This window comes from Mauremys reevesii, linkage group 4 (assembly GCF_016161935.1).
Source record: "Mauremys reevesii isolate NIE-2019 linkage group 4, ASM1616193v1, whole genome shotgun sequence".
In the NCBI taxonomy this organism is placed as follows: Eukaryota; Metazoa; Chordata; order Testudines; family Geoemydidae; genus Mauremys; species Mauremys reevesii.
In genome coordinates this window covers 8500679-8527939 of record NC_052626.1, presented here as the reverse complement: position 1 = coordinate 8527939, position 27261 = coordinate 8500679, and the positions used below count along the sequence as shown (strand labels likewise).

At 41.7% G+C, this 27261-nt stretch overlaps 1 protein-coding gene across 2 annotated transcripts; it reads right to left on the bottom strand.

Annotated features, from left to right (window-relative positions):
• Positions 1-665: 665 nt before the first annotated feature.
• On the bottom strand, positions 666-27261 carry STYX (serine/threonine/tyrosine interacting protein). 2 transcript variants are annotated; one of them, XM_039538049.1, is made up of 11 exons: positions 27056-27261; positions 11358-11390; positions 10227-10280; positions 7941-8038; positions 7081-7141; positions 5238-5274; positions 4619-4658; positions 4490-4540; positions 3545-3617; positions 2353-2446; positions 666-1151 (listed from the first exon to the last, which is right to left on the bottom strand). In XM_039538049.1, the coding sequence occupies exons 1-11, from the start codon at positions 27110-27112 to the stop codon at positions 1078-1080; spliced, it is 672 nt and encodes a 223-aa protein (XP_039393983.1). In that variant the 5' UTR covers positions 27113-27261; the 3' UTR covers positions 666-1077. The 2 variants fall into 2 exon arrangements, with proteins under 2 accessions (XP_039393983.1, XP_039393984.1); XM_039538050.1 differs by lacking the exon at positions 27056-27261 and adding an exon at positions 26269-26367 and having other exon boundaries at positions 667-1151.

Sequence of the window (27261 nt, the reverse complement as noted above, 5' to 3'; positions counted from 1 at the left end):
ACCCGTGGGGGTATCTAAATGCACCTGCGTCCTGGCCGGCGGTTGAGCGTCCACCGAAATGCCGCCAAATTTCTGCGGCGTTTCAGCGGCGATGCCTCTCGATGACGTTGTTAGTCGGCGGCAAGATCGAGAGGCGTCGCCACCAAAAAGCCACAGAAATTCGGCGGCATTTCGGCAGATGCTCCACCACCACCATGGTCCTTCATCTGGCGCCCGCCAGACGAAAAGGTTGGGGACCACTGCCTTACACTGAAACTTACTGATTCCTGCTTGCTAATAGAAAGATTTCAGTCCTAGAATACATCGAGCTGAGATGGTGATTTCCCCTTTGCTTACTTATGACCCTGTTATTTAATAATTTACTCTAACCAGATAGTTATTAGATTAGCCTGCATTATACTAATGGAGGTTTTTAGATCAGTATTCTCAAAGACTAACAAGAGCGTAGTCAGTGTATTTGAAGATAAATTGGTACATAATGGGGTTTTATTGTGAAGATAATGAATCGATGCTGTTCAGATAATTGGGGAGGTTTCAACTGCTAACAGCAGAAGGTATATGGAAGTTTGTAAAAACAGGATATATTTCCACTTTTTGTATATTTCTAGAAGTGGAGTAACTAAGTTGCAATATATACTTAGAACACAGTGAATTTTAGCAAACTTTTCTTTACTAAAGTCTCTTGTTATAAATTACACAAATAACTTTATAAACAAATCCCCCCAGCTTGCATTTTGTTTAAAGTAATAACTTTATATCATACAAATAAAGAAATTTCAAGTATGAAAAGTGCATTATTGCAATAATACCTCTTTGCAAGTCCAAAAATCTTGGTATAGAATAAAACTGTAAAGTGTAAAAAAGGAGTAAAACAATCAGTGCCATCTATTCATTCAAGAAGTCCAACATATTAAAATGTTGCTTAGTGTGTTGCAGAGGCAGATTTACATCTGGAAGCAACATGTATTTGAAAAGAAGCTCTGGGTGTGTTCATTGTTTTGTGTTAATTTATCTTTTCTAGTTTTCTTCACTTCCACTGCAGGAATTCACAATCTCTATGAATAGTGGTGCCCTACATCACCCATTCTGTGCTGCTGCCACTTGCATATTTCCAAATTCTTCCTCATCCTCATGTGTTCGCTTCAAACTTCCTAAGAAGAAGAAGAAAAAAAAAGATTAGAGAATATGCTTTAAGAAGTCAGTTGTTATAAGCACCTACTATGATTAAGATCACAAGACAGTTTGCATTAGAAACTCAAATCTGCACATACTCAACCTTCCAAAACTTTCACATTGTGGGAGAGAAGCTTTCCATGCTTGGTCTCTGACTAGTCTTTCTCCCCCCGCACCTCAAATGTTCAGCCATTTGGGTTATAGGAGATGCAACAAAGGCAACACTTTTTCCACTGTGAAACATTCCAAGTGTACTTTGTTACTGGACATGGCTGCAGCAAGCAGCTCAAATTTAGTCTTTATTAAAGGATAAGTTAAATAATTAAGGGTATGTCTACACTACCTGCTGGATCTGTGGGCAGTGATCAATCCAACGGGGGTCTATTTATCACGTCTAGTCTAGACACGATAAATTGATCCCTGAGCACTCTCCTGTTGACTCCTGTACTCCACCGCCGGGAGAGGCGCAGGCGGAGTAGACAGTGGAATGGCAGCAATTGACTCACTGCGGTGAAGACACCACAGTAAGTCGATCTAAGTACATCGACTTCAGCTACATTATTCATGTAGCTGAAATTGCGTGACTTAGATCGACACCCCCGCCCCCCGCAGTGTAGACCAGGCCTAAGCAACTGAGAAATCATATCTGAGTATGTGCAGTGGGTGTGGGCTATTAAAGCCTCACCCTTTTGTCATCATGGCATGTGCTCCTTGCCTGACCAGAGGCCGCTGTTGGGACAATGTGAGGGAGGGAGACTAAGGTAACATTTTAAAAGTGCCCAGCTCTCTCAACTGAAACACAGCAAAATCCTCCCTTCCAAGCAGAGCTGCCTTAGCTTTAGGCATGGAATATGCTCTGATTATTGGGTGCCCTCCCCTCAAATCTGGCTCTCCGTGTAGCTCAGGGCTTTCAGCAGGTTCTGGGGATGCTTACCACAAAGCCACCCTTTCTCCAGCATATCAGGGCAGTGGCACATTTTCAGTACTCCATCCTATACACAAGATTGCAAGTAACCTCTATATACCAATTGAAGTCATTTTTCACCCAGAGAGAAACAGATGCACTGCACAAGTAAGCCTGACCATTGTTGCCAATGGAAATCACTTCACAAAACCAAGCCACACCACTGTCCTTAGGAAAGGAGAGAGTAGTTACACAGAACAGAAGAGACTTCTCACCTGTAGTACCAGGTGGAACAGAGAGCGATCTCTCCAGCTGCAGTGGTGACATCATCTGGATAGTTAATTTTGCTAGATAGATGGCTTCATATTCCTAAAAAAATAAGGACATATTGCTATTGGGTATGCGTGGCCCTTTGCAAAGTAAGGAGACAGGACTGTAAGTTAGACAGAAAGCTGCATAAGGCAAAGGTCAGAGGGTTTCTGGGAATGAAAACATTTAGTAAACAATGAGTTAAGCTTATTGGAACACATCCATCTTGTTAGCCCCATTTTTCTTTCTTGTGGCAATTAGTGTTCAAACTGAGACAGTCAGGGCAGGGTGGAGGAAAGAGACGGCATCCACCTAACAGCAGAGGCACTCGAGGAGGAGAATAAGGTTGCACGAACACAGGTTCTCCAGGAAGGACGTTTAGGGAAAAGGAGGCAGTGTTGCTTCAGGAAGGGGATCTGGACTATAAGGCAACTGAACTGTCAAGATAGCACAACTGCAGCGATTTTAGACGGGCACAATTGCACAGGGCCGTGAAGATGAAGACAAAGTATTATTTTACTGCAAACAAATGCCACAAATTTAGAAATAAGATGACTGCACAAGGAGAAGCTTCCTAGAAATAAGATACTGTAAAAATAAAACTAAATAAGTTGTCTTACCACCAGGCAGCCAAGTGGATGAATGACAAGTATTACAAGCCCATTTCAGCAGATCACCCCAGGCTTCCCAGCCATTTACACAAGACCTATTTAAATCTGGTGGCATAGAGAGGTCAAGCCTTACTACTGAGCTTGCTATATTAGATTTTCATATTTCCTGTTATTTGAGATGATGCAAATAAATGTAGTGGTTGTGGACCACAATATCTGCTCTGAAGTTCTCCCCTGGCTGCCGACTAACCAGCAGTTAAGAAGCCCTAAGATGATGTATGAAATAACAGATTTTCATTTCTTTACTAATGTCTGAAGTTGCTTTTTTCAAAGTTTGATTCTGGTACCTGATTTAAGTGACAGCTCTCCTCTTCTCCTCCACCCCCCACAGTTCCAGATAAACGAGTGTCAGAGTATGCTAACAAACATACTAATTAGTTTAATTTTAAATCACTTGAGAAACATTGATTTTTAGTTGCATAAGTATATACATAACTGGCTGGAAAGGAAGCCATGTGATTTAAGTTATAACCAGGAAAAAAGTTACCTGAAGTTGATGGACAAATCCAGCATTAGGATTAATACAGAATCTTCTTTCTTGAACATAAGTAAATGCATCCCTTAAAGAGAAAAGAGATCTCTGCAGTCATCTCTAGCTACAGCAGTCTATTGCTACTGGCTCTAAATTCTTGGGGGGAAACAATTTTCTTTAAAAGACCATTAGAACTAGCCCTTCTGTACCTGAACTAGCTTGTGGTGTAGGAGCTGGCTTTTGGGGGAGGGATAGCTCTGTGGTTTGAGCACTGGCCTGCTAAACCCAGGGTTGTCAGTTCATTCCCTGAGGGGGCCACTTAGGGATCTGGGGCAAAATAAGTACTTGGTCCTGCTAGTGAAGGCAGGTGGCCTGGACTCTATGACCTTTCGGCATCCCTTCCAGTTCTAGGAGATATATATTAAAAAAGTGGAGATATACCTATTTTATTAAATACCTTTAGGCTCCCCCTTGCCTAGGGCCAAAAGATTGGTCAAGGCACAGTGTTAGGACATCTCTAAACTGCACTGGGTGGCAAAGGCCCCAAGGGACTATTACAGCAGGCAAGAACATGGGCATTGCCACACGAGATCAGACTAGTGGTCCATCTAGTCCAGTATCCTGTCTCCAACTGCTTCAGAGGAAGCTGAAAGCAACCCTGCAGCAGGCAATCAGGGGATAATCTGCCCAAAGGGAAAAAAAGTCTCCTCTCAATCCCCAAGAGTTAAAGGTTGGCTTAAGCCCTGAAGCCACAGGGTGTACATCCCTTAGTAATATTAAAAAGAATTTTCAAAGTTAAATCATTACTTTACATTTACAACTAAGTACTTGGTTGGGAAGGCGGCAGTTATCCTAAACTGCAAATGGACCAATGTCCCATAATTTTTTTTTTTAAATTAAACTTATTTCAATTTCTACAGATAACTTAATTACAACTCAGTTTAAATATACTGTTCTTACCTGTACTTCACCCCAAATGTTTCCATAATGTATGCAATAACTAAGGCAGCACTGAAAAGAAACAAACTATTTAGAAAAAAAACATACTGCATATAAAAAAAACAAAAGAAAAAAGGGAACCGTTCCTACCTTCTAGAAATCCCTGCATTTCCATGGACAAGAACTTTTCCTGAGAAGAGAGGGAATTACTTGTATAGATGGGTAAAAATTATTCTCTCCCAAGTTTACCAGCTTTTCTCCTTAAACACATCTATGCAACAACAAGGTATTTTCTGAAGAATAATAGGTTAGTGTCTTACAAATTTTGTTTCACTTCACTCTAGATCACTAACCGGGATCCTGTTAGCGCGGATCCTAGTATAGGAGCAAGGCCCTACATTTAAAAACAAAACCCCGAGCATATGAATCTGTATTAGTTTCCAGAACACAATCAAATCTGCAGTGTACAGACTGCTCTAGGAATAGATTGGTTATCCAAGTTGGGGTGGAAGGAAAGGAGAATAGTTGTATTGGGCCTATATTAAAATGCAATGTTAAGACTAGCTCCACTACCAGGTTCATGAGCATGCAAAATGACAAGCACCAGTCAGCCAAAAAACCCAAACATTTGGGAAATCCCCACTTTGGTACTTGATGGTTACAAATATTTATGTCCAGATACACAAAACTAAGCAAGTGGATTTTTAAAGCTTTGTAACAAACTATTAGGATATTAGGTAAATCAAAGAAAAAGTGAATCCAAGTTTACCTCCAGTTTGTAAACTTCCATCAATAAATTCTTTTGTCTATAGGGAAAAGAGTGAGTTGGTTACATGAAGACATGCAGTTCCAACTAGAGCTGTAAATACTAACACCATTTTTACATTTAAAAACTGAAGCATTTTCACACCAAACATCATTAGTCAGTATATAAAGATTCAAGATTTTTACATGCTAATATGTCACTTAACTCTTCTACATACAAATTAGGGGTTTTTTTTAATGAGAATTTTGAGATACAAAGAAAAGTTTTTAATTAATTATCAGAAATTAAACACATTTTAGTTAAGCATTACCACAAACAAAGTTTGTTATTTATAATCCCAACATGACCCCAAGATACTTCATGTCAATTCAATGCAAACAGCCTATGCTATCCAGAAGTGAACAGATGAAAAGCAAAATACCCAACACAAATATAATCTGGGTCACAATAAAGTACTTACGAAGAATTACATTGATGTTGGTGTATCTACTGTAAAAAGCCACCTTTTAAAATCTATTGTGTAGGTTTCTATTAATCAACCTACAGCGTGGGATGTGTGGTCTAAAGAGCTCTCTGGGTCACCAAATAGTGCTGGTTCTTCCTTGTTTCCAGCTGCTGTTCAAGCCTCCCGTCTCTTCACTGCATAGAAGAGCCCAGTAACCTTCAAAAGCAGCTGGAAATGAGCCATCTCTTTTTTGGGTCACTGCTACATAGGAGAGCAAACAAGAGCCATCCTGAATGTGGGAAAGGCACATCCAGGGTAAAACAGTTACAAGGAACAGGGCAGAAAAAGGACCATGCAGCCCGGCAGCATGTGCAGGGGAACGGGGAGAAGGCAAGTAGCTGCAGAGTAGTACACTGAAGGAGTAAAGAGTGAGATGAACAAAAAGTGAATGATTTTTCCCCTCAAAGAGAGGGGACAAAGTTTTACTGTGTTTGACCGCTGAAAGTACACACTTCTACAGTGTTACCATCCATGTCAGCAAACTGCTCTGTGATCAAATATGGATTAATGATTAGAAAGGAGGTGGTCCCAGGAAACAGACTATTATGTGGTCCACAATATGAAAACATTGGGACTACTGTAAGATGCAAGGCCAGATGTGATTTCCCTCTCCCCCAACTTAATTTGGGGGGAATTCTCATAAAATGCTTCAATTCTCTCAAAAACAACCCAAAGTGTACAAATTGAGGCTCAGCATTTCTTTAACCAAATTTTTCTGTTTAATGTTCCAGAGTGTAACTAGGTATTACAATGATTTTTTTTATTATGAAAATTGCCTTTTAAGTCCTTTAAAGTAGATTAAGATATGCTTCCAGAAAATGAATTGAAATTTTGCACCATCCAGTTTCCTTTCATTTTTTAAGCTGACATGTACTAACATTTGCTGTAAGGAAAAAATTATAGGGCTGATTCTTACAAACCAAGGTTTTCCAAAATATCTACTAATTCTGGGTACACATCTTGGGATACCTTAAATGGGCCTGCTTTCCAGAAAGTGATGAGCACCCACTGAAAATCAAGCACTAATAATAAAATAATACCACCACCAACTCTCTCTTATATAGTACTATTCATCAGCAGATCTTAAAGTGCTTTACAGAGGAGGTCAGTATCATTGTCCCAGTTCCACAGATAGGGAAAGTGAGGCACAGAGAGGTGAAACTGACCTGAACAAGGTCAATAAGCAGGACAGTGGCAGAGTCTGGAATAGAATCCATTATAAAATGTTTCAAGTTAAGCACTGAAAAACTGCAACACCCAAAATTACTAGTCACTTTGGAAAATCTGACTATGAACTGCTCCATCCACAATCCACTGAAACTGACTGACCAAGATACTTACCGTAGGGAAAAATCGTATTATATTTTCAACTGGATTATCTGCAATATCCAAGACTAAATACCTGAAATTAAAACAGCTACTGTGAGCATACAACAGTATGACATATTGCCTTTTCTTTAATGGGTACAGTAAATCTGCAAGATAGCTTTGCAACCATGTCATTCAGAAAACTGCATAAAAAGCTGTACAATGCCATATAAGAGACCTAGCCTCATTTTCCTGTCTCATTTCCAGGACTACGGGGAATGTAGCACCCTTGTAGGCTGTTAAAAGGTTCTGACTGAATCTGAAGGATCTATCCAGTTCTCAGCTGGAAGGATGAGATCCAAAATGCAGTGTGAAACCTCTTAGGAATCAAACATGCAGAGGACCAAGCTGGATATGAATTTATATATAATGTAGCTGAACAGCTATTCCATATTCCCAATATTGTCAAGATGATAAATTGTACCTGAACTCTCTTCTGGGGGCCCTGGATGCCACAAAAAGGCTGCATATATTGTCTTTGAATCAGTTATTGCAGCAGTGTTTCAACTTACTAAAACAAACTATACCCAGAACTGACAGCTCAGTAATTGGAAGACAGTTGGAGACTCTGTGTTTGTCAGGCAAACCACAAAGTATTTTGTGGCGTGGTGGGGCAAATACACATTTTAGAGATTATCTGACACAACCTTGTTTATTTTAGTGAAACTTTTTCAAACAATTAATATAAACATAACAGTTACTTGAGAGGACCATGCTAGCAATAAGGAAAACACCTTTAAAAATCCCATTAAATATAATTAAAGCATAGCTTTTCAAAATAAGATCTTCAGTATTGTTTTATTTTTCAGAATGCTGTTATGTTCATTTCTTACCTAAATAATTGTTGGAAGTTTGGTTTAATAAAATTTGCTTCAATATTTTGCCGTATGCATATTACATGGGTTATTCCATGTTTCTGAAGTATAGGTAGCTGCAAAAGATAAGAATTTAGGTCACATTTTTAAAGAACAGATATGTTTTTTATTGTGGCATATTTAGAGTTATAATAAAAAATAACACGCTATCCTTAAAACGTGATTGATGTGAAATGTTAGATTGGGGTTCTCAGGCAAGTACATAAAAAGTTAATACATTTAAGACTAGACCTCCAATATTCAGATAAAGAGAAGAACTGTTTTATCAAATGTAGGGTTATATGAAGGATGCTCCTAGCAGCAGGGATAAAAAAGCACCCAGCAGAGAGGGGATTTAAAAAATGGTTCCCCCACTCCCAACACACCCTTCAATTTCTCTGAAATCTCTCAAGTGCCATGTGGTAATATTCCTGCTACCACTGAATCTTGATGGAACCAGTCCGTAACAGGCGAGAAGTGATATAAATGTAATTTTGCAAACCTTTTCTCTGCCTCTGGGATATGTTAAAACAGAACCCCTGCCACTTAGTTCACGCTATATAAATATTATATTGACTGATCTGGTTTATGGTTATAACACTAACAGAGAAATAACTGTCAATGGCCCAATATCCATTTTCTGAACAAAGTACAAAGGAGCATTCACAGACATATCTGCTTGCCACAGTCTATGTAAAGTTAATCTATAAACTCAGATGTTGTTAATTATGGTGAAATCACTAAGAAATGCTCATCACCTTTAGGGGAAGTCACTGAATACTTGTTTATACAATCTAGTATTACAGATCTAGGGGGGAGGGATAGCTCAGTGGTTTGAGCATTGGCTTGCTAAACCCAGGGTTGTGAGTTCAATCCTTGAGGGGGTCACTTAGGGATCTGGGGCAAAATCAGTACTTGGTCCTGCTAGTGAAGGCAGGGGACTGGACTCGATGACCTTTCGGGGTCCCTTCCAGTTCTAGGAGATTGGTATATCTCCAATTATTCCTTTGTCTGGAGTGAGTAGGGTGGCAGTAGTATATGGCAGAGGCAAGTGAATAAATCGCTGTAGCTGAGTTCAGGGTCTGACTTTCAGGAGTTAACATCCTAGGCATGTGACTACATGAGTCTCAGTTTTCATTTGTTTAAAAATAAGCTTTGTGCTCTCATGATTGACAAGGAAAACTCAAACACGAACTGGGTGCAACAGATACAAAGGTGTCTACCTGAGTCTGCAGACAGCTTGAAATAACAGCTGAAAGGTGTGAACTAAACTGCCCCATGTATCAGAAGGGGGTGCCTATTCCAAGACTCACTGCTCTGGGAGGAGCAGGACCACGGCACAGGCCAGGGAACCTCATGTCCTAGTGTTCCTACAGCCCCAGATTACCTTCATCCTGCCTGAGTTAACACATTTTTCGAGTTTGCAAATCTGACAAACCATAGCAGATAATAATAAAATGGACGATGTGTCATTCATACTGAGTTGTTGTAGCTGTGTTGGTCCCAGGGTATTAGACAGACAAGGTGGGTGAGGTAATATCTTATTGGACCAATTTCTGTTGGTGAGAGAGACAAGCTTTCAAACTAGACAGGCTCTTCCTCGGGTCTGGGAAAGGGACTCAGTGTCATGGCTAAATACAAGGTGGAACAGATAGATTAGCATCAGAAGTTAGCATTTATTCAAGGTGAAGTGGACCGTTAACGGTCCCTCTTAGAATATATGCTAACTTCTTATGCTAATCTATCTGTTCGACCATGTATTTAGCTGTGACACTGGGTATATCTACACAGCAAAGAAACACCTGCGGCTGACCCGTGAGGGGCTGTTTCATTGCTGTGTAGACTTCTGGGCTCAGGCTGGAGCCTGGGCTCGAGGACTCTGTGAGGTGGGAGGGTTCCAGATCTCAAGCTCCAGCCTGAGCTCAGAAGTCTACACAGCAATGAAGCAGCCAGAACCCCGCAAGCCTGAGTCGGAGTCCACGGGCCAGCCGCAGGTTTCTCTTTGCTGTGCAGGCGTATCCCCTGAGTACTTTCCCCAGACTCGAGGAAGAGCTCTGTGTAGCTTGAAAGTAGAAGATGGTCCAATAAAAGATATTACCTCATTTATCTTGTCTCATTTATACTGAGCTCATATGAAAGACTTCAGAGAGTTGTGTAAATATTAACTGTATGCGATTTACTTTTTCCACAATAACTATATTAACAATGTGCCAAGAGCAATTTTGCTAGAACTTTACTTAGAGGAGAATATTCTGAAAACCGTACCTTGCTTTTCATAGCTGAAGAATATGGGCCTAAAAATAACCCAGGTAAAATTTCCTACAGGGGAAAAAAAACATTAAACATCAACTCAAAAAACTTAGTTAAAAATGCATTGGGCTCTCAACTGCAACTGTGGCCATAGAAATAAGTAATTTATCATGTTGTGAGGGACATGTTATCAGGCATCATTTGTAACAGGGCTAGGGAAAAAAAGTTGTGCAAAGTAAAAGAAATGTGATCCATAAGAAGAGACTCTTATTTTTGAAAGAGAAATTAAATCCTTTATATGGACAAAGTTCAAGTTAGATTGCCACACCTTATCCAGCCCTTGTTTAAATAGTGGGTTTCAGTGGAATTGTGAGCTGGGGTGAAGGCAAGTCATTTTAGGTATTCCAAAAGCTCACTTATGTACAGTTTACATATGCAATAAGTCATTTCAATTTATAGACAGTTAGTAACAAATGATTAATTTGTATCCAGTTATCCCCCCTCCACTCAATCTCACTTTCAGGCCTGTCTGAAGATCTTTATTTTCTGCAAGGGTTTGGCTGAAAGGTCATGTACTAACACTTACGTTCCCCAAAGGCTGCTATTTGAGAACATCTGCTTCTGAATGAATTTAAGTCAGAAGCAAAGTTCTAGTCTATTTGTAATTCCCATGCTCTAACACATACATGAAGGCAGAATACTGTATATTTCAGGTGTTGGGAGAGAGTCCAAGATTCCCAATTAATAGTGTTTTTTAATTTTATGTTTGCAACACAGATCCCAGTCACCCTTCAGTCTAGACTGTCCACTCTTCTCTCCTCATTCCCTCTTCCCCCATTAAAAAAAAAAATCTCTCCCTTCATACTTAAGCTTCCAATAGAACACAACACATGTCCAGCAAAAGAGTTTGCTAGCATCCTCCTGCTATATACTGTAATTACTCTATGCTAGCCACTTGGGGTGGGGAATTAAAGAACAATGTAGCATGCACCCTCCCCCAGGAGGCAAATCTGCTGCAATACTGCCAGCCTGCTATCTAAGAGCCTGAGGTTAGTTTTGAACTCAAGTCTTTCATTTGGCAACTCCACGTACTTACTGAATGAGCCACTGAGGTTTGGCTCAAATGAACAAATTAAAGTGTCATACCTGCATCTCTCTTCTCATGGGATAGGTCCAATCCTTTAAAAAATAAAATAAATATATATATATACATACACACACACACACACAATAGGGAATGTGCAGAAAAAAGCTAGCAACCAAAACAAACAAGCACATTGTGAAATAGTCTGATTGCTGGAAAATGGATTTTCTGAATTAAGCCAGCTGCCTGCCATTTCATAATCTGCTACTAAATGCATCTTGGGTCAAAATGAACCATCAGAGCAAAGAAAGTTGTTGGACTAACTAGCAGAATTACACCCAAAGGTAACAGTGAAATTAAAACTTTTCATGATGAGTGGATCAAGCCTAACCTGTCTCTAAACAGTTTTCTGCATTAGCCCTGGGGAATACAAAATTCTGGTAAAGGTGATGTTTCTATGGCTATAACATAGGCAAAGGTACGCATCAACAGAAATCTTGCAGGTAACACCATATAATCCATCACCTGATATTAGCTTTGACAATTCCAGAAACTTATTTTATATTAACACAGTTTGCCAATTCCACTGCAGAGTACCGGTAAGTCATGAAAGAGTCATTTCCATTTTTCTTTATCCTAGACAATTGTATGGGTTTGTATGCACACCTCCCTGCATCAAGCCAGAAGGACCTGAATATTCCTATTAGTTAGCATGTCCGATTCCTGCACCATCACAACCCCTTCCAAGTGTTTTTGTGGCCAGTGCAAGGTCCACTACAGAGCAGTCTGCCTTGGCTCATTTTGTACCATCCCCTCAATCCACCTGCACATTCTAGATGCTAGAACAAGCACTCCAACCCCCGCACTCCATGCTTTTTTTGTGTGTGCACCTTACAGAACAACTGCCAGAGCAGAGCTTTACAACCTATAAACAGTCTGCCCCACTCCTATTCTTTTCCTCCCTGACAATCCACTTATCCTTTCCTGCTGTTCACTCATTCATTCCCTATCCCATGTTAATTATCTCCTGCTCTCCTCCAGTTACTGGTTAATACTTTAGGGCCTAATCAGGATCGGGCCCCCTTATGGTAGGTATTCTACCAACAAAAAGAATTTACAATCTAAAAAGGCAATGGGGGGAGGGCAAAGGAATAAAACATATATGCAAAGAGATCCGGGTGATAAGCACACTTGCTTAATTTTCCACAGTGTGTGTGTATTTACATAAGCTTTCCTCAATCCGCCTTCCATAGAGGCATTAATAGTTCCTTTGTTAAATTTATATGAACTCTTCCCATTTGCCCTTCCAGGGCTCTGCTAATATCCCGTTTTCCCTTCCCACCACCCCCTTAGAAAATTAAGAGGTTATATAGAGTTGATGGACAACTGCTGACTGTGACTTGAAGTGTCAGGGTTACAGTAGCAGTTTATATTGCAAGGCACGAATTATGGAATGTAGCCCCTGGATTTCAGAAGTGGGAGTAGTAGCTTCAGGTCTCAAAATCGCAGTATGGGCAATTCTAGGAATTTGAGGAAGCCATAAATACTGTTAACATCGTAATATATCACTTCCCTCCTTTAGATACGTGTCTTAAAACAAAAATAGGTACTCAGTGACGCTTTACTGACTAAATGATATTTAGTAGGATTATATGGAATTTGGGTATCAGAGTAAAAAATTTTCCTTAAGCCCCTGGATTGCAGAATTGAATCTGGGACAGCATTTGAGGAAAATCCAATTCAAATTAAAATACGTAACCACATTTTAAGAACAATTCTATTACTGTGTGAAAAAAATACACAAACACAGAACATGGATTGCAGTGAAACTGATTACACAGAAAACATTGCCAAATGCAAAGTAAATACATTAGTTAACTTTTAAAAGTTATCTTCCGGTTACACTAATCATGTGTTACTTGTAATAGAAGGTAAATTCTATGAGAGAAATGTGATTTTTAGTTCATTGCGTCCTTTGTTTTGAACAATTGGTGATCAGCTTAAGGATTTCTTCTTATTTACACAAGAAGATGGGTTTTGTCCCTAGGGGAAAAAAATGAGTCCTACTGCTTTCTAAGTCTTGCCTAACTGATTGTACTAGTGTCATTTGTTTGGAAATGAAATTTGAAGAGTTTATTATAGTACTTTGGATAGTTAAAAGCGTGTGACAAAGTGTGGACATATTGATAACAAGTATCTTTCCTTTGATATCTAGGCAGATTGAAAAGAACCTCCCCTTTTTTAAATTTGTCCACACACAAATTTGCCCTAGTTTAGTTAAACCAGTGAAAGCCCTCTGTGTACTCTTATCTCAATTTAATTTAAACCTGTTTGTAATCAATTTAAGCTAATCTGAAATAAACCTGATTGAAACCAAAATGAGAACATCCACAAAGGCTTTCACTTTGGTCTAACTATCCATATAGACAAGGCCTATGATTTATGTATGCTCTTGGTGTCCTGGGAACCTGTTGTACAAACACACTTGTGTGTTTTGATAAACACTGTTTGTTTGGTTGCCTTGTATTGTTAAGTTTATAAGATACAGTCTTAATTTAAAATATGGTGAAAATGCATGCTGAGAGTGCATACACTTGTTAGAAGTTTGTATATTTAATGTTGTAATCCTTTAGACCAATCAGTTATATTTAGGCAAGACTGAGTCCTACTGCTTCTAGTTGTTTTTCTTAGGGACAAAACACCTTTTTGTATAAATACTGAAACAGAGCACAGCATAAAGAAGAAAGCAGGCACAAGTCATAACAGGGGCCAAATACTGCAGCAGAAAATGTAGTTGTGAAAGAAAAGCAGGCAGCAATTAGCAATACACAGTCCAGGGAAAGAAAATGAGGGATGACCTATAGGTATTCTGAATGGAGAAAAATGTCTCCATGTGCTCTCCAGACACCAGTCACCAATGTCTTTGGAAAGTCTTACGGGTACAAACAGGGTGGATTTGATTTAAATCACTAGTCAGGAAGACTCGATTTAATCATGAATTTCTACATAAAAGTGCATTCTTGTTGGTTGTTATAACCTTAATACATAATCTTCACAATTCAGAGATAGATGAAGGTTTCATTTTTAGAAGGTACACACTATACATTTTGTAAGTGATTTATTTTGAAAACTTTTCAGATTAGTTTTACAACTACATCAGAAAATGAATGATTGTTAGATTATATCATTTACCAACGTTAACTGAAGCAGATACTTATGAAGTCATTGGGAGGTGAACTATCTCCAGTTCAACAGGTTAATCAATATTTGGAGGATTTTCTTGCCATGCTGTATTAGGAGGAGACAGACATTTAAATTGTTTTATTTTACTAAAAACAACGTTATGTATTCTGGATTTTTTTCTTCAACAGCAAACATATAATATTTTAACAAAACAAGCATATGAATGTTTGAATTTAGTTAAACATTCAAATTTTTTAAAATCAGGTTTGTTTTTATTAAAATTGTTTTAACTAATATAGTTAAATGTTTTTTTTTAAAAAAACAACCACCATTATTGCTGTTAACAAGCATGTTATCTCTGGAGACACAAATCCACAGTTTGAGAACTGCAAAACTAAGCATCTCTGATGGTATCTTCTATCGGGGTTCTCAAACTGGGGGTCGGGACCCCCAGGGAGTTGCGAGCTTATTACATGGGGGGGGGGGGTTGCGAGCTGTCAACCTCCACCCCAAACGCTGCTTTACCTCCAGCATTTATAATGGCGTTAAATATATAAAAAAGTGTTTTTTTATTTATAAGGGAGGGGGGGAGAGTCACACTCAGAGGCTTGCTATGTGAAAGGGGTCACCAGTAAAAAAGTTTGAGAACCACTATTCAAGACTGAGAACTGAGTCCCATTGGGTAGATAGAAAGATTAGCCTAAATAATTGATACAGAAGCCCCTGGAATCCCATAAGATTGGATCTCTAATTCATGAACTATTGGAACTCATTTACAAAGATTTTCTTAAACATTACATGAATACATTGTCTCATACTATAAAATTAGGATTTATAATCCCTATTCCATGATGAGATACCTTTGAGCTATAAGGTATCTTAATTAAAACTATCTTTAGATCGGATTTTTCTGATAAAATGCTTTTTGAGGAAAAAAAACTATCTAAATAAAAGAATTTTTTTTTTTTAAATCACTGATTTTTATCCACCCTGGGTACAAAAGCCATTCTCCACTGGGATCTCTTTTGGATAGTAGGTATCAAAAAAATGCTCTCTCAGATTAAGTGCTTCCTTTACCCGAAAGCACATGATTAATTACTAAAAGATTCTAAAATAAAATGCAATTATTATTCTGGTGGTTTAATGATAAGTGCAAAAGCCTTGAAGAACTATTCAGTTGCTGTACAGAAAGTATATGAAAATATCTTTGTCTAGATTAAGCCCTGGCAGACGTCTCACACCAAGGAATTCATCCCATCATCAGTATTTTCTCCAGTGACAATGCTCTGTGCATACTGCCTGAGATACCCAGCAGACAAACAATAGTAAGCATCTCCTCTCAGATCAGACAGAACGTGGGAATTTTGTTATGAAAACAAACTATACTAAGACATGCCAACTGGATACAGTAACACAGCTAAGCTTTGTTAACCATTTGGCAGATTATACCCACGTAGTGAATGTAACTCAGCAGCAGATGAAATGGTTCCTAGCTATGGTTTGTAAATCACCAAGCTGAAGAGTGCCATGTAAAAGGTGATCAAGAAAAGCCTTACAAAGAGGTATTGTTCATCGATAACCAGCTATCCCAAACTGGATTGTGGCTCACAGGCACAGTTGTTCAGAGAGAATCTAGTGGGACTTTCAGGAGTTGTGAAAGAACTAAAATGAATACACAACATAAACCTTGCACACGTGTGTCCCCAAGAACCGCAATTAATGGCTCAGTGTAGAGTGAAGAATGTGAGGGAATTTTAAAGTGTCTGGTGTTCACCTGGATTTACCTTATACTAAACAGCACATACGCTATTAAAAAACATCATGTATGAAAAAGTGCAAATACTCTCATGTGCGCATGCACCATGACAATACATCACTGAAATGGTACATGTTTGCTTTGATAGCTAAGGCCTATGAGCACATACAACCACACTGCATGTGATTCAGCCTTTACTGGAGCTCAGTTCTGGCTGAGCGAGCAATCCATAAAGATTAATCTTTTCTGGTCCTGTTGCAGTTAAAAAATTGTGCCTGCTCATGATTATGGTTTAGGAGCACTGGTGGCCTATGAAACACTTTGTATTCTGGATGAGAGGCACAAACTCCAAAAAGTGGTGGAAAACCTGGTGTGTAATGAAATAAGCCAACTTTATATTTAAGCATCAACTAAGAGGGAGAATCTGTGTTCTGAAGCAAGGGATGGCTATTCACACACAAGCTGGGACACTGACTTCTATATTTAATATTAATAACCAGAGAATTGATGGACAAACTCTCTGCCTGTGTGAGGAACGAGTTTGGCCAAGTTGTAGAATTATGAATACTAGTTTAATACAATTTATGATCTTGTGGATATGTGCAAGTTTAATTAAATGATTTAGCCTTAGCAGAAAATGTCATCTTGCATCTCTTTTATGAAGAACACCTATTAGATCCCCCTTTGAACTTCAACTGTTGCCTCAAGCCCCTACCTTTCCCCCTTATATCACTGCCATCAATCACTCCCACCTGCAATGGCTCTTTCCCTGCCACACAGAACCACTCCTCATACCCTTTTGAGAAGCCTTTACTGCTGTGGATAATGGTTATTTTACAACTTAGTGAAGTCTCCTTGACCCCTTCTAGACTTCTGAGCCCTTTCACCATACTGAGACAGTCTTCTCCAGCTGGTTGATGGCACCCCTGCGGGAGGTCCACCGGAGCCGCGGGACCGGCGAGCGCCCCCCGCGGCATGACGCCGTGCTTGGGGCGGAGAAATGTCTAGAGCCGCCCCTGCTCGTACTACAGGATCTCTGGAGACTAAATAAGTGTCCTGAGGTCCACCAAACACTATAACTACAACCAAGTCAGAAAATCTGGTTACAGTTGTCCCCCTGACTAGGTTACATTTTGCAGTGTGGATGGCTCTGTGATGGGATGGGAGCCTTGGGCATGTCCAAGGCTTTAATCCAATTACAGGAGAGGGTTAAGTCTTGCCCTGTCCACATTCTCAAAGGTAACCAAGTCCTCTTATTTTGACTACATTTATGGAGTATATGGGCCACTAGGGGAAGTCCCCCTGCTCCACCACAGTCTGATTCCATTGCTCCTGTCTCAATTTATCCTTGATATCATGACCTAGGGATCCACAAAGTACATAAGTCATTGCAATGCTCCCTATACCACACATGGGGGAGACAGATGCCTAAGAAAAGGATGTACCCAAGGCAGGATGCTAGGCAGCTGCCCACCTAAGCTAGCCAATGGGAGATGCCAATGAGAGGGATGTGTCCTAAGCCTCACTTCTCTCTCAGACTTTGGTGCCTAAGTCCATTCTGCAAGCGAGGCATCTCTCTCTTCTTGCAATTCACAGCCAAGAAACCTCTCCTGCAGTCAGGTGCCTATACCATTTCTTTCCAGAGCAGCAATGGCACATGCCTAACTCACACAAAATGGTTGTAGGAAGGAGGTGGCAGACTCCCTTTTAACCTTTTGCTCACTGGTTAGGGGATACTCACCCACGTTGTGGGAGACGTCACTTTACTTCCCCTCTCTGCCTGACGAGTGAGGTTTGAACTTCCAGGGGATCGCCCTACCTACTGGACTGTGGAGTCATTCTCACTCTCTCTGGCCCTATCAATAATTACTGAATACAAAATAGAGAGCTTCAAGAAGAGAGATTGAGAGAGCCACATCAGAATATCCCACAATCCAGTGGTTAGGGCTCTCACATAAGAGGTGGGGAACCCCTATTCAAATCCCGTCACCTCATCAGGCAGAGACGGAAACTCAACTGGGGTCACCCACATGCCAGGAGTCCCCTAGCCAACGGACTGAAGGTTATGAGGGAGGCCTCCTCCAATCTCTTGGCTGGTTTGTGTGGGTTAGGTGTGCTCTGAGCATGCATACTCGATAGGGCCCCACAGGCAATATAGGAAGGGAAGTGCTGAAGTTCACCTGGTTTGAGGCTCGCACTGGGGATTACGCAGGTTGCCTATCTCCAGCCTGAGGCAGTACTGTTCATTCCCAAAGGCAGAAATTTAGGCACCTAGAGGAACTTTAAAGCAAAAATTTTTGGTGTGAGTTTAGGCACCTACAGGTGGCAGCTGAGGATTGCAGTAGTTCCTACAAACTAGAATTTAGGCACCTAAGTCCCTTTATGGATCTGGGCCCAAATCTTTTTCCTCCCACATCTCACTTCTCAGAACTACCTTCATACTGTAGCAAGAATCCATCTTTGACTCTGCTTCTCCAAAGATCTTAATTCCCAACCTCGTGACTCCCCTTAATTACTGACATTTCCTCTGACAGTCTTTCTACAACCCAATTTTCTGAACTTCAACATGTCCAGGATGTTTTAACTAGGTTGCTATGGTGCTCAAAGTAGGAAACTATCAGCCCCCTGCATAACCACAGTTCTCAATTTCCTCTCCCTCCAAATCCAGGTTTCCCTCCTGCCATTCAAAGTCACTGATTTACTTTGCCCTAATTCCCTCATTTCATTTTCTACTATTAGTCTGTTCTGACAGTTTTAGCATCTTGTCCTCACACCACAACTCTCCATGGTTGTGGGTTTGTTCTTTCACTTACATCCTCTAATTCTTTCACTGGGTACTTATCTTGAAACCTTCCTTCTCTCATTAGCTAATCACTTTCTCCACAAAACACTGTGATATTGTGTGTTAAGGGTCATATATACAACTTAAATTGGTTGTACTGATGGCACTTTTAAACAGGAGTGCAAAATACAACTGCCAAAAGGCCATAAAATGCATTAATAAAGCGATGATTGAACATCCAATTATATGAATTTCATCTAGTCTGATCCTTAGTTTTACCATTAATCAGATATACCCAGTTAGGCTGCTGAAAATATATTCAAGAGAAAGGTATGAATATTACTGACAACCACCTTCTCTATCACTGTAAAATGTGCTTCTTTAATCTCCATTTCCTGCCAGGGATTGACGTTCTTAGTAGCCACAAAAAGGAGCTGCTCTAGGGTAGTACCAAGCAGGTACAAATAGGCTGTCTATAAGGAATGGAACTGGGCAAGAGAAGGTACTGAATACAACTCCCACACAGATCTTTCTAAGGAGTGGTTAAACAGGATTTGACACTAGTGCATCCATGCACAGCTGAGGGAGGCACATCCACAGAGATGGGGTGGGGAAGCGGCATTTGACAATACGCTTCTAATAGTTTGTTTTCTGTAGATATATCAACTTTTTTTTGCAGAGTACTTCTCCAGTGTGGCATATAAACTGCCATACAAATATTTTAACCTTTGAAAATACAGAGTGAATGCCAAAGCAGAGGTGGGAAGCAAGTTCATTGACTACGAAGACAATGGGGTTTGGATAGGAAAACAAGGCAAAACAACAGGAAAATTCATGAGGCAGCAGACAGAACAGAAACAGGTGAAGATAACGGAAGAGAAAGAGGGAACACAAATAGGAAAGAGAAAGTATGCTAGTTTGCTAGCATGTTCTTTCAAGAAACAGGAAAAGAGTAAACAAAGAAAATTAAGACAAAGGAAACTAGAAAGAAAATGGAGAAACGTCCATAAGGGAAGGAGAGATGGCAAGAACAAAATACTTTGTTTTGTGTGATATTTCCTCCACCTTGTGGTATTAGTCTGGAAGAAATCCCATAACAATTTACAAACACTCACTCAGAACCACTAGATTACACCAATGCAATATTCTATTAACAACAGATGGAGGGTGAAGGCAGAATGCTGCCTCTCACTGTTAGGCACACAAGATAATCAGAGTAGAATTTTTGTTTTTTTAAACAGGATGAAAATAGAGGTCTTGCCCACTCTATTGTCTGGATGACTATGAGAACCCGTGAACATCTAGTAGGATAACACCACAAATATTAAGGAAGTGAACACATTTGCAACTAGCACCAGGGAACGGATTTTTTACTAAGATTGTTTCAAACTGTTTTTATTTACACCTAATTCGGAAAAGGTTGAGTTTGCTGGACTGTAGTTAGCAAATGCACCTCTTGTAAACTGAGCATATTGATTTGGACAGTAATGAGACAATAAACATGGAGCCTCACAATGTCATTTTTACAATCACTTTTCAGATTAGGCCATGCTCCTGGAAGCTGCTGCATGCAAGTAAACCTGTGTCTGTTGGGATTCCCACTGACTTCAACAGAGCCCCACACAGGTGTAGGGTCTAAACCAGTGGTCACCAACTGGTCAATCCTAGAGGATCTCCCAGTCCATCGTGATCTCTGGTGGCACAGCGTGGCTACTGCTAAGGCAGGCTCCCTGTCCACCCCAGCCCCACGCTGCTCCCAGAGGCGGCCAACATGGGCCCACAGGCAGGGGTCTCCCTCCGTGCTCTGCTCCTGCCTACAAGCACCGCCACCACAGCTCCCATTGGCCGGGAGAGCTGCAGGGGCAGTGCTTGCAGAGTGGGGCAGAGCACAGAGCCACGTGCCCCCCGGCCTTCCCCCCAGGGGCAGCAGGAGTGCATTGGCCCCTTCCAGGAGCAGCATGGGGCCGGTGTAGGCAGGGAGCCTGCCTTAGTCTTGCTGCACCCGCTGCCGACCAGGAGCAGACGGAGGTCAGTTCTGCCTGGTGGGAGGCCACATCTCAACCCCCAGCCCTGAGCCACCTCCCAGAGCCAGCACCCCATACCTCCTCCTGTACCCCAGACGTGACTCCCCCAGCCAGCACCCCATACCCCCTCCTGCACCCCATACCCTCTGCCCCAGCTCTGACCCCCCTCCCAGAGCCAGCACCCTGTATCCCAACACTCTGCCCTAGAGCTTAGACCCCTCACCCTCTCCTGCACCCTAAGCCCCTGTCCCTGGCTCAGCCCAGAGCCCCCGTAGACACTGCGAACCCCTCGGCCCCAGCCCATACCCTGAACCCCAACCCCAGGACGGTGAAAGTGAGTGAGGGTGGGGGAGAGTGAGCGACAGGGGCAGGGGGAAGAAGTGAGCAGGGTGGGGCTTTGGGGAAGGGACGGGATAGATCCTGCATTGCCCTTAGATTAAAAAAGTGATCTTGGGCATAAAAAGTTTGGAGACAATTGGTCTAAACTAATCACCACAGATGAGAGGACTATCAGCTTCTGCAGCTGTGAAATGCTCCCCATTTGACATATGTATTTTGGTGACATCCTACAAAATTAGGCTCAAGGTTTGTTTTCTTTTTAATTTGTACCATTTGCTAGCATTGTGTAGCATTTTTTAAAGCCTTTTCCCTGTCTGATTTTTATTTGGGTATGTAGATAATACATTTTAACAGGAAAAAACCCACACTTTTTTTTAAGTGCCCACAGACCATCAGGTATTAAAAGTTTGTACTAAGAGGGGTTTTGTTGGGTTTCATTTTACAGTAATCTACAGCTCATGTAAAAGTGAAAGCTTAAGAAGATGTTCCCAGTTTTTCTTATATTTTTAAATGTTTACACAGAATAGTTGTAATCCATCTAGGCAAAACAGATTACAAAATTTTAAAACCACAGACAACTGACTCAAGATTAGTGTTGCTATGAATGTTTGCCAAACAAAATGAGTCCTCCCAATTATTTTTATTTGGAATAATATAATAGACTAAAGCAATAACTAGTATGCAAAATACACCAAGGCAATGGTTCTCACCTAGGGTATGTGGGGATACACAGAGGTCTTCCATGGGGTACATCAACTCATCTAGATATTTGCCTAGCTTTACAACAGGCTACATAAAAAGCACTAACGAAGTCAGTACAAACTAAAATTGCATACAGATAATGACTTGCTTATACTGCTCTATATAGTATACACTGGAATGTAAGTACAATATTTATATTCCAATTGATTTATGTTATAATTATATGGTAAAAATGAGAAAGTCAGCCATTGTTCAGTATTAGTGTGCAGTAACACTATTGTATTTTAGGTCTGATTTTAGCAAGTAGTTTTCAAGTCGGGTGAAACTTGGGGTACACAAGACAAATCAGACTCGTGAAATGGGTACAGTAGTCTGGAAAGGTTGAGAGCCACTGTACCAAGCGACTGAACTCCACATTAAGAATGTTTACTTTAGGCACCTGCATCCAAATACTGAACTATAAGCCAAGTTCTACAAATTAAGACTACAAAATAGAAATTTTAAATCCTTAACTCTTTTTTTCTTCAAACTAAAGTATTTTAGCAGTGATTACCACTGCAAGTATGTTTAAGGGTCTGCATTGTTTCAATTACATAGATGCTGCTTTTTTCTATATTTCTGGCAAACACCAATTATCTTTCTCTCTCTAAATTACGATTTTTCTTTATTTATTCCTTCCTTTATTCATCAACATCAGTTATTACACCCTGGTTCTGGGGAACAGTGTATTAATTACTGCTGTAGAGCCAGCAGAGGGAACATAAATACAAAACGTAGCTCCTAAATGGGTGTTTTTTATTTTAATTTCTCAGCATCTGAGCAGAGGGTTTTCTCCAAAAAGTTTTAATAGTTTAAAGCAGTAATAATCAAATTGTAAAAGCAGGCTGAACTTTGGACCTAGTGTATTTTACAATGTACCTTTAAGGTACAGGAATGTAGAAACAGTTATACCATTTTTTCCCCTTGTGTAGCTTCTGCAGTTTTTAATGGAATTTGACAAGCAATAATGAACCGATGTAGGCTAATTATGTGGGGTTTTGGGGGGTGGGGTTTGAAAGAGCATGAGAGTTTAAGGTTTAAAATTATTTTGAAGAATATAAAATCATTATTCAAAAAGCTTTGACATGTTCAATATTATTGATCCATAATAAAACAAATGCTTATAATTGTTAACACACATTCACAGCATCTGCCAGATGTGCTTTGCCAGAACTGTGATATATTTCTAGTATGTATCAAGATGCAAAAAAATACAGATAAAGACATTCTCGATATGAACCTCAGTGGCACTGAGAGCTGGAAATATGGGTATAAAATCTAATCAGAGTACAAGTGGAAAACGGTAAAGTGGTCTCATCCGAGACCTTATTAGCTCATGTCACAAAACTGCACAATTTAGCATTACTGCAGTCTGTGCATCAGCACGGAACAGAGGAGATAATGCAAGCCAGGACTGATGCATGCTGGCAGAGATGTGTGGCAGAAGCTTGATGACAGCACCTGCCTGCCTACATTGTGTCTACCTGGAGACCTTGATTGAGCTCCTCCTTTGCATGAGCACTAAATTCATTCAATTAAAGTAAATACAAAGAAAAATTAGAAAATGTGAGCCATCCCAGTAATGGCTCTGTGCGCTCATATGGGAGAGGCAATGATGAGTTCCAGTCCCTGAGAAGGTAGCAGACTACAAATGCTGCTGAGGCATGATGAACTTAACCTCACCCTAGCAGGTACGGGTAAATGCTGCCTTGTGTTTCTTAATGCAAACCTTCTAGCTAAGTGGTTCTCAACTAGGGGTCCAGGGCTCCCGGGGGGCAGGGTGGGCGCGAGCAGATTTCAGGGAGTCCACAAAGCAGGGCCAGCATTAGACTCACTGGGCCCAGGGCAAAAAGCCAAAGCCCCACCACATGGGACTGAAACCCCTGTGGCTACAGCTGAAGCCTGGGCAATGTACCTTCCATAGGGCCCCCGGCAAGTGCCCTGCTTGCTACCCCTTAGTGCTGGCCCTGGCTTTTCTATGCAGAAAACCAGTTCTTGGGCACAATTGGGCCATGGAGTTTTAATAGCATGTGGGGGGGGGGGGGGGAGGAGGTTCAGAAAGCAAACGGTTGACAACCCGTTCTAGCTGATTGAAGAACAGCAGTGATGAGCTCCGAAAGGCATCTTTATCCAAGGCTAGTGGCTGCAATATGCAGCCTGAAAGGGTCATCCCAAATAAATTGTTTACCAGAAAACTGGCCTGTTGATTTTTACTCATGGATATTATGCAGAGAGAAATGAACTAGAATAGGAACTTTTACATTACAGAGAGTAGTACCCGCTGTGACTCAGGGTGACGATACTGATGCTCCTATCAGATGACATTCCCAACATTTCAACTGTGATATTTTATGGTTAATCAATCTACCACACTAGTCTTAGATATCACAGGAGTCTCAAAAGTTGTGCATTGTTATACTACTTGTACTAATCTACCTTCTTGTGGCAGTGGATAAGAGACCAAGTTTCAGCTTTCACTGAATTGTTTTATTTTTGTGGACTGGACAAATTTAATTTACTTCATTTGCTTTTCCAAAGCATATTTTAAGCATTGGACTTTATAGCATCACAAGTGATTTTAGGCTTCTCCTTTAGTTTTATAAAAATATTTTCTAACATCAGTGGTATTACAGTCTTTAATCCTTCCCACAAATGGGAATTGAAGGGATGCAAGTTAGACAACTTATATTTTGTAAAAACATTTACAAGATCTGTGATCAACAGAAGTGTTTGCACAATTTAAAAAGAATATTTCCAACTTTTTTCCAGTCACATTTACAGCCCTAACATTACGGCATTATGTTAATGTATGAGAACTGAGGGATTAGTCTGTTTTCATTATCTAAACTGAAAAATGCAAACGGTGAGAAGTAAAATAGATTTATAATTTCAGTTTTAACTAAAATAGCTGTAACATTAGCAATGATTTATTTTCAAAATAGGTTTATCCAGTGTCCTTTCAAACTATGCTTGCTAAAATTGAGGTTTAAAATGTCAACACACAATTCTGGCTAACTATTTCTGCACACAGCTGTAGGCAGCATGGGTCCTCCAAAGTGGGAAGATACCTTGTTTAAACAAACAGGTATACTACTGACTACCCTGCAGTCAGTTGCAAACACAACTTGTAACTTGAGTTCAGAAGAAAACTATATTATAACTGTGTTTGAGAATGTGTCTAAAATTTTAGACAGTTACCAGACCTGGTAGGGAAAGGGCATTAAGGAAATAGTACCAAGAAATTAGCTTACCATAACACAAAACAAGGAAGCAACAATAATTCCCATCAATACTGATGTAATAATTTCTAGCATCTGTGAAGTATGCAACAATTTATAAAACTGTCAAGATTTCAGACCCTATCAACATCCAACCATAAACGCAGTGGCATTTTGTGTTCCCCATATGTAGGGCCCTACAAATTTTGCAGCCATGAAAAACAAGTCACAGACCGTGAAATCTGGTCTTTTGTGTACTTTTATACAGATTTCACAGGGAGACTAGTGTTTCTCAAACTGGGGGTCCTGATCCAAAAGATGGTTGTGGGGGGAGGGGCCGCAAGATTATTGTAGGGGGGGGTCGCGGTATTGCCACCCTTGCTTCTGCGTTGTCTTCAGAGCTGGGTGGCCAGAGAGAGTGGCGGCTGCTGGTCGAGGGCCCAACTTCGAAGGCAGCAGCGCAGAAGTCAGGGTGGCAGTGCAATAACATGCCAGCCTGACTTCTGCGCTGCTGCTGGCGCTGCCTTTAGTGCTCGGCTCTCAGCAAGCAGGTGCCGCTCTCTGGCCACACAGCTCTGAAGGCAGCGCTGCCACCAGCAGCAGCACAGAAGTAATAGTGGCAATACTGTGACCCCCTACAATAACCATGCAATCTCCCCCAACAACCCTCTTTTGGGTCAGGAGCCCTACAGTTGCAACACCATGAAATTTCAGATTTAAATAGGTGAAATCATGAAATTTACAATTTTTAAAATCCCATGGCACTGTAATTGACCAAAATGGACTGTGAATTTGGTAGGGCCCTACCCCTAGGACATTATCAAAAGGAGCACACTTGTGCCTCTTTGCAATGTATGAAAACACATTACCCGCACCCAAGAGTGGCACTACAGATTTATGCCACATTCAGAAATCAAACACCAAACTGACCTTGCTCTTTCGACACCACACAGGGAGTAGTTTTGTCTTAGCGGATATTGCCACCTGTCTTAAACTGCACCACACTCACAGCTCTTGAATACTAAAAATATTTCCTCAACAAAGGAACACCCAAGGCTCCCAATTGTTTCTACTGCATCGCAATCAGTAAATTCCACACACCTGGAGAGGGGATTTCCAGGTGACCCGCTCCCCTCAATGTCTAAGAAATAAGGTTGCAGGCAATTGTCCTGCAGCGCACTATCAAACCGGGGGCCACCTTACGGGCAGCAGCAGATGGCAGGAGGCGGAAAGTCCCTCGTGATCCCAACGGAGGGGAGAGGGGCTGTATTGGGTGGCAGGCCGGGGTACGAGGTGGGTGCCTGGGGGGGGCGGGGTGGTGCCATATTCACCTGCGGGCAGGTAGGAGCTCGCGGCAGCAGGGGCTCGGAAGTCTCCTCGTTGGGAGGCGCGGGAGGAGGGAGGAGGAGGGAGGGTCCCTAGGCACCCGGTGGGGGTGCCGCACCCCCTGGCTTGAAGGGGTTCAGGGGGTCAGCACCCCCCCTCTGCTAAGGCGGGGGGCAGCAGAGCTCCCAAGGGGCAGACAGAGGACGGGGGTCACGGGCCCCGTGAGGAAGGGGGGGATGTCCCGGGGGTGGGGCGGCCGCCGGGCAGACAAGGCCGGGGCGGGGAGGGGGCGCCCATCCCGCGGCGCTCGGGCCCCTGAGGCGGAGCGGCAGCGGCGCGGGGGGAGGGGACGCCCCGTCCCCAGGCCTGAGCGCGCGGCCGGGCCGCTCACCTCGGCGTCCTCCTTGGCCTGCGGCAGCGCCGGGAAGGCCGGGCGGGCGAGCTCCATGGCCGGGCGCACTCCGGGCGGCGCGGGCTACTCGGGCAACGGGCCCGCGGGCTCCGCCACGGGAGCGGCCGGAGGGGAAGGCAGCGGCGGCGCGCGCAGCGGCTCGCGCCCGGCCGCCATGCTGCTTCCCTCCCGCGGCCGCCCGCCCG

Bases quoted from the DNA above. Each gene is read 5' to 3' on its own strand.
- STYX (XM_039538049.1), bottom strand. From the start codon at position 27,112: ATGGAGCTCGCCCGCCCGGCCTTCCCGGCGCTGCCGCAGGCCAAGGAG. The intron at 3,618-4,489 runs GTAAGAACAGTA...TTTCTCTTTAAG, and splicing joins ACATTTGGGGTGAAGTACAG to GGATGCATTTACTTATGTTC. The intron at 2,447-3,544 runs GTAACTTTTTTC...TTATTTTTTTAG, and splicing joins GATTTGTCCATCAACTTCAG to GAATATGAAGCCATCTATCT.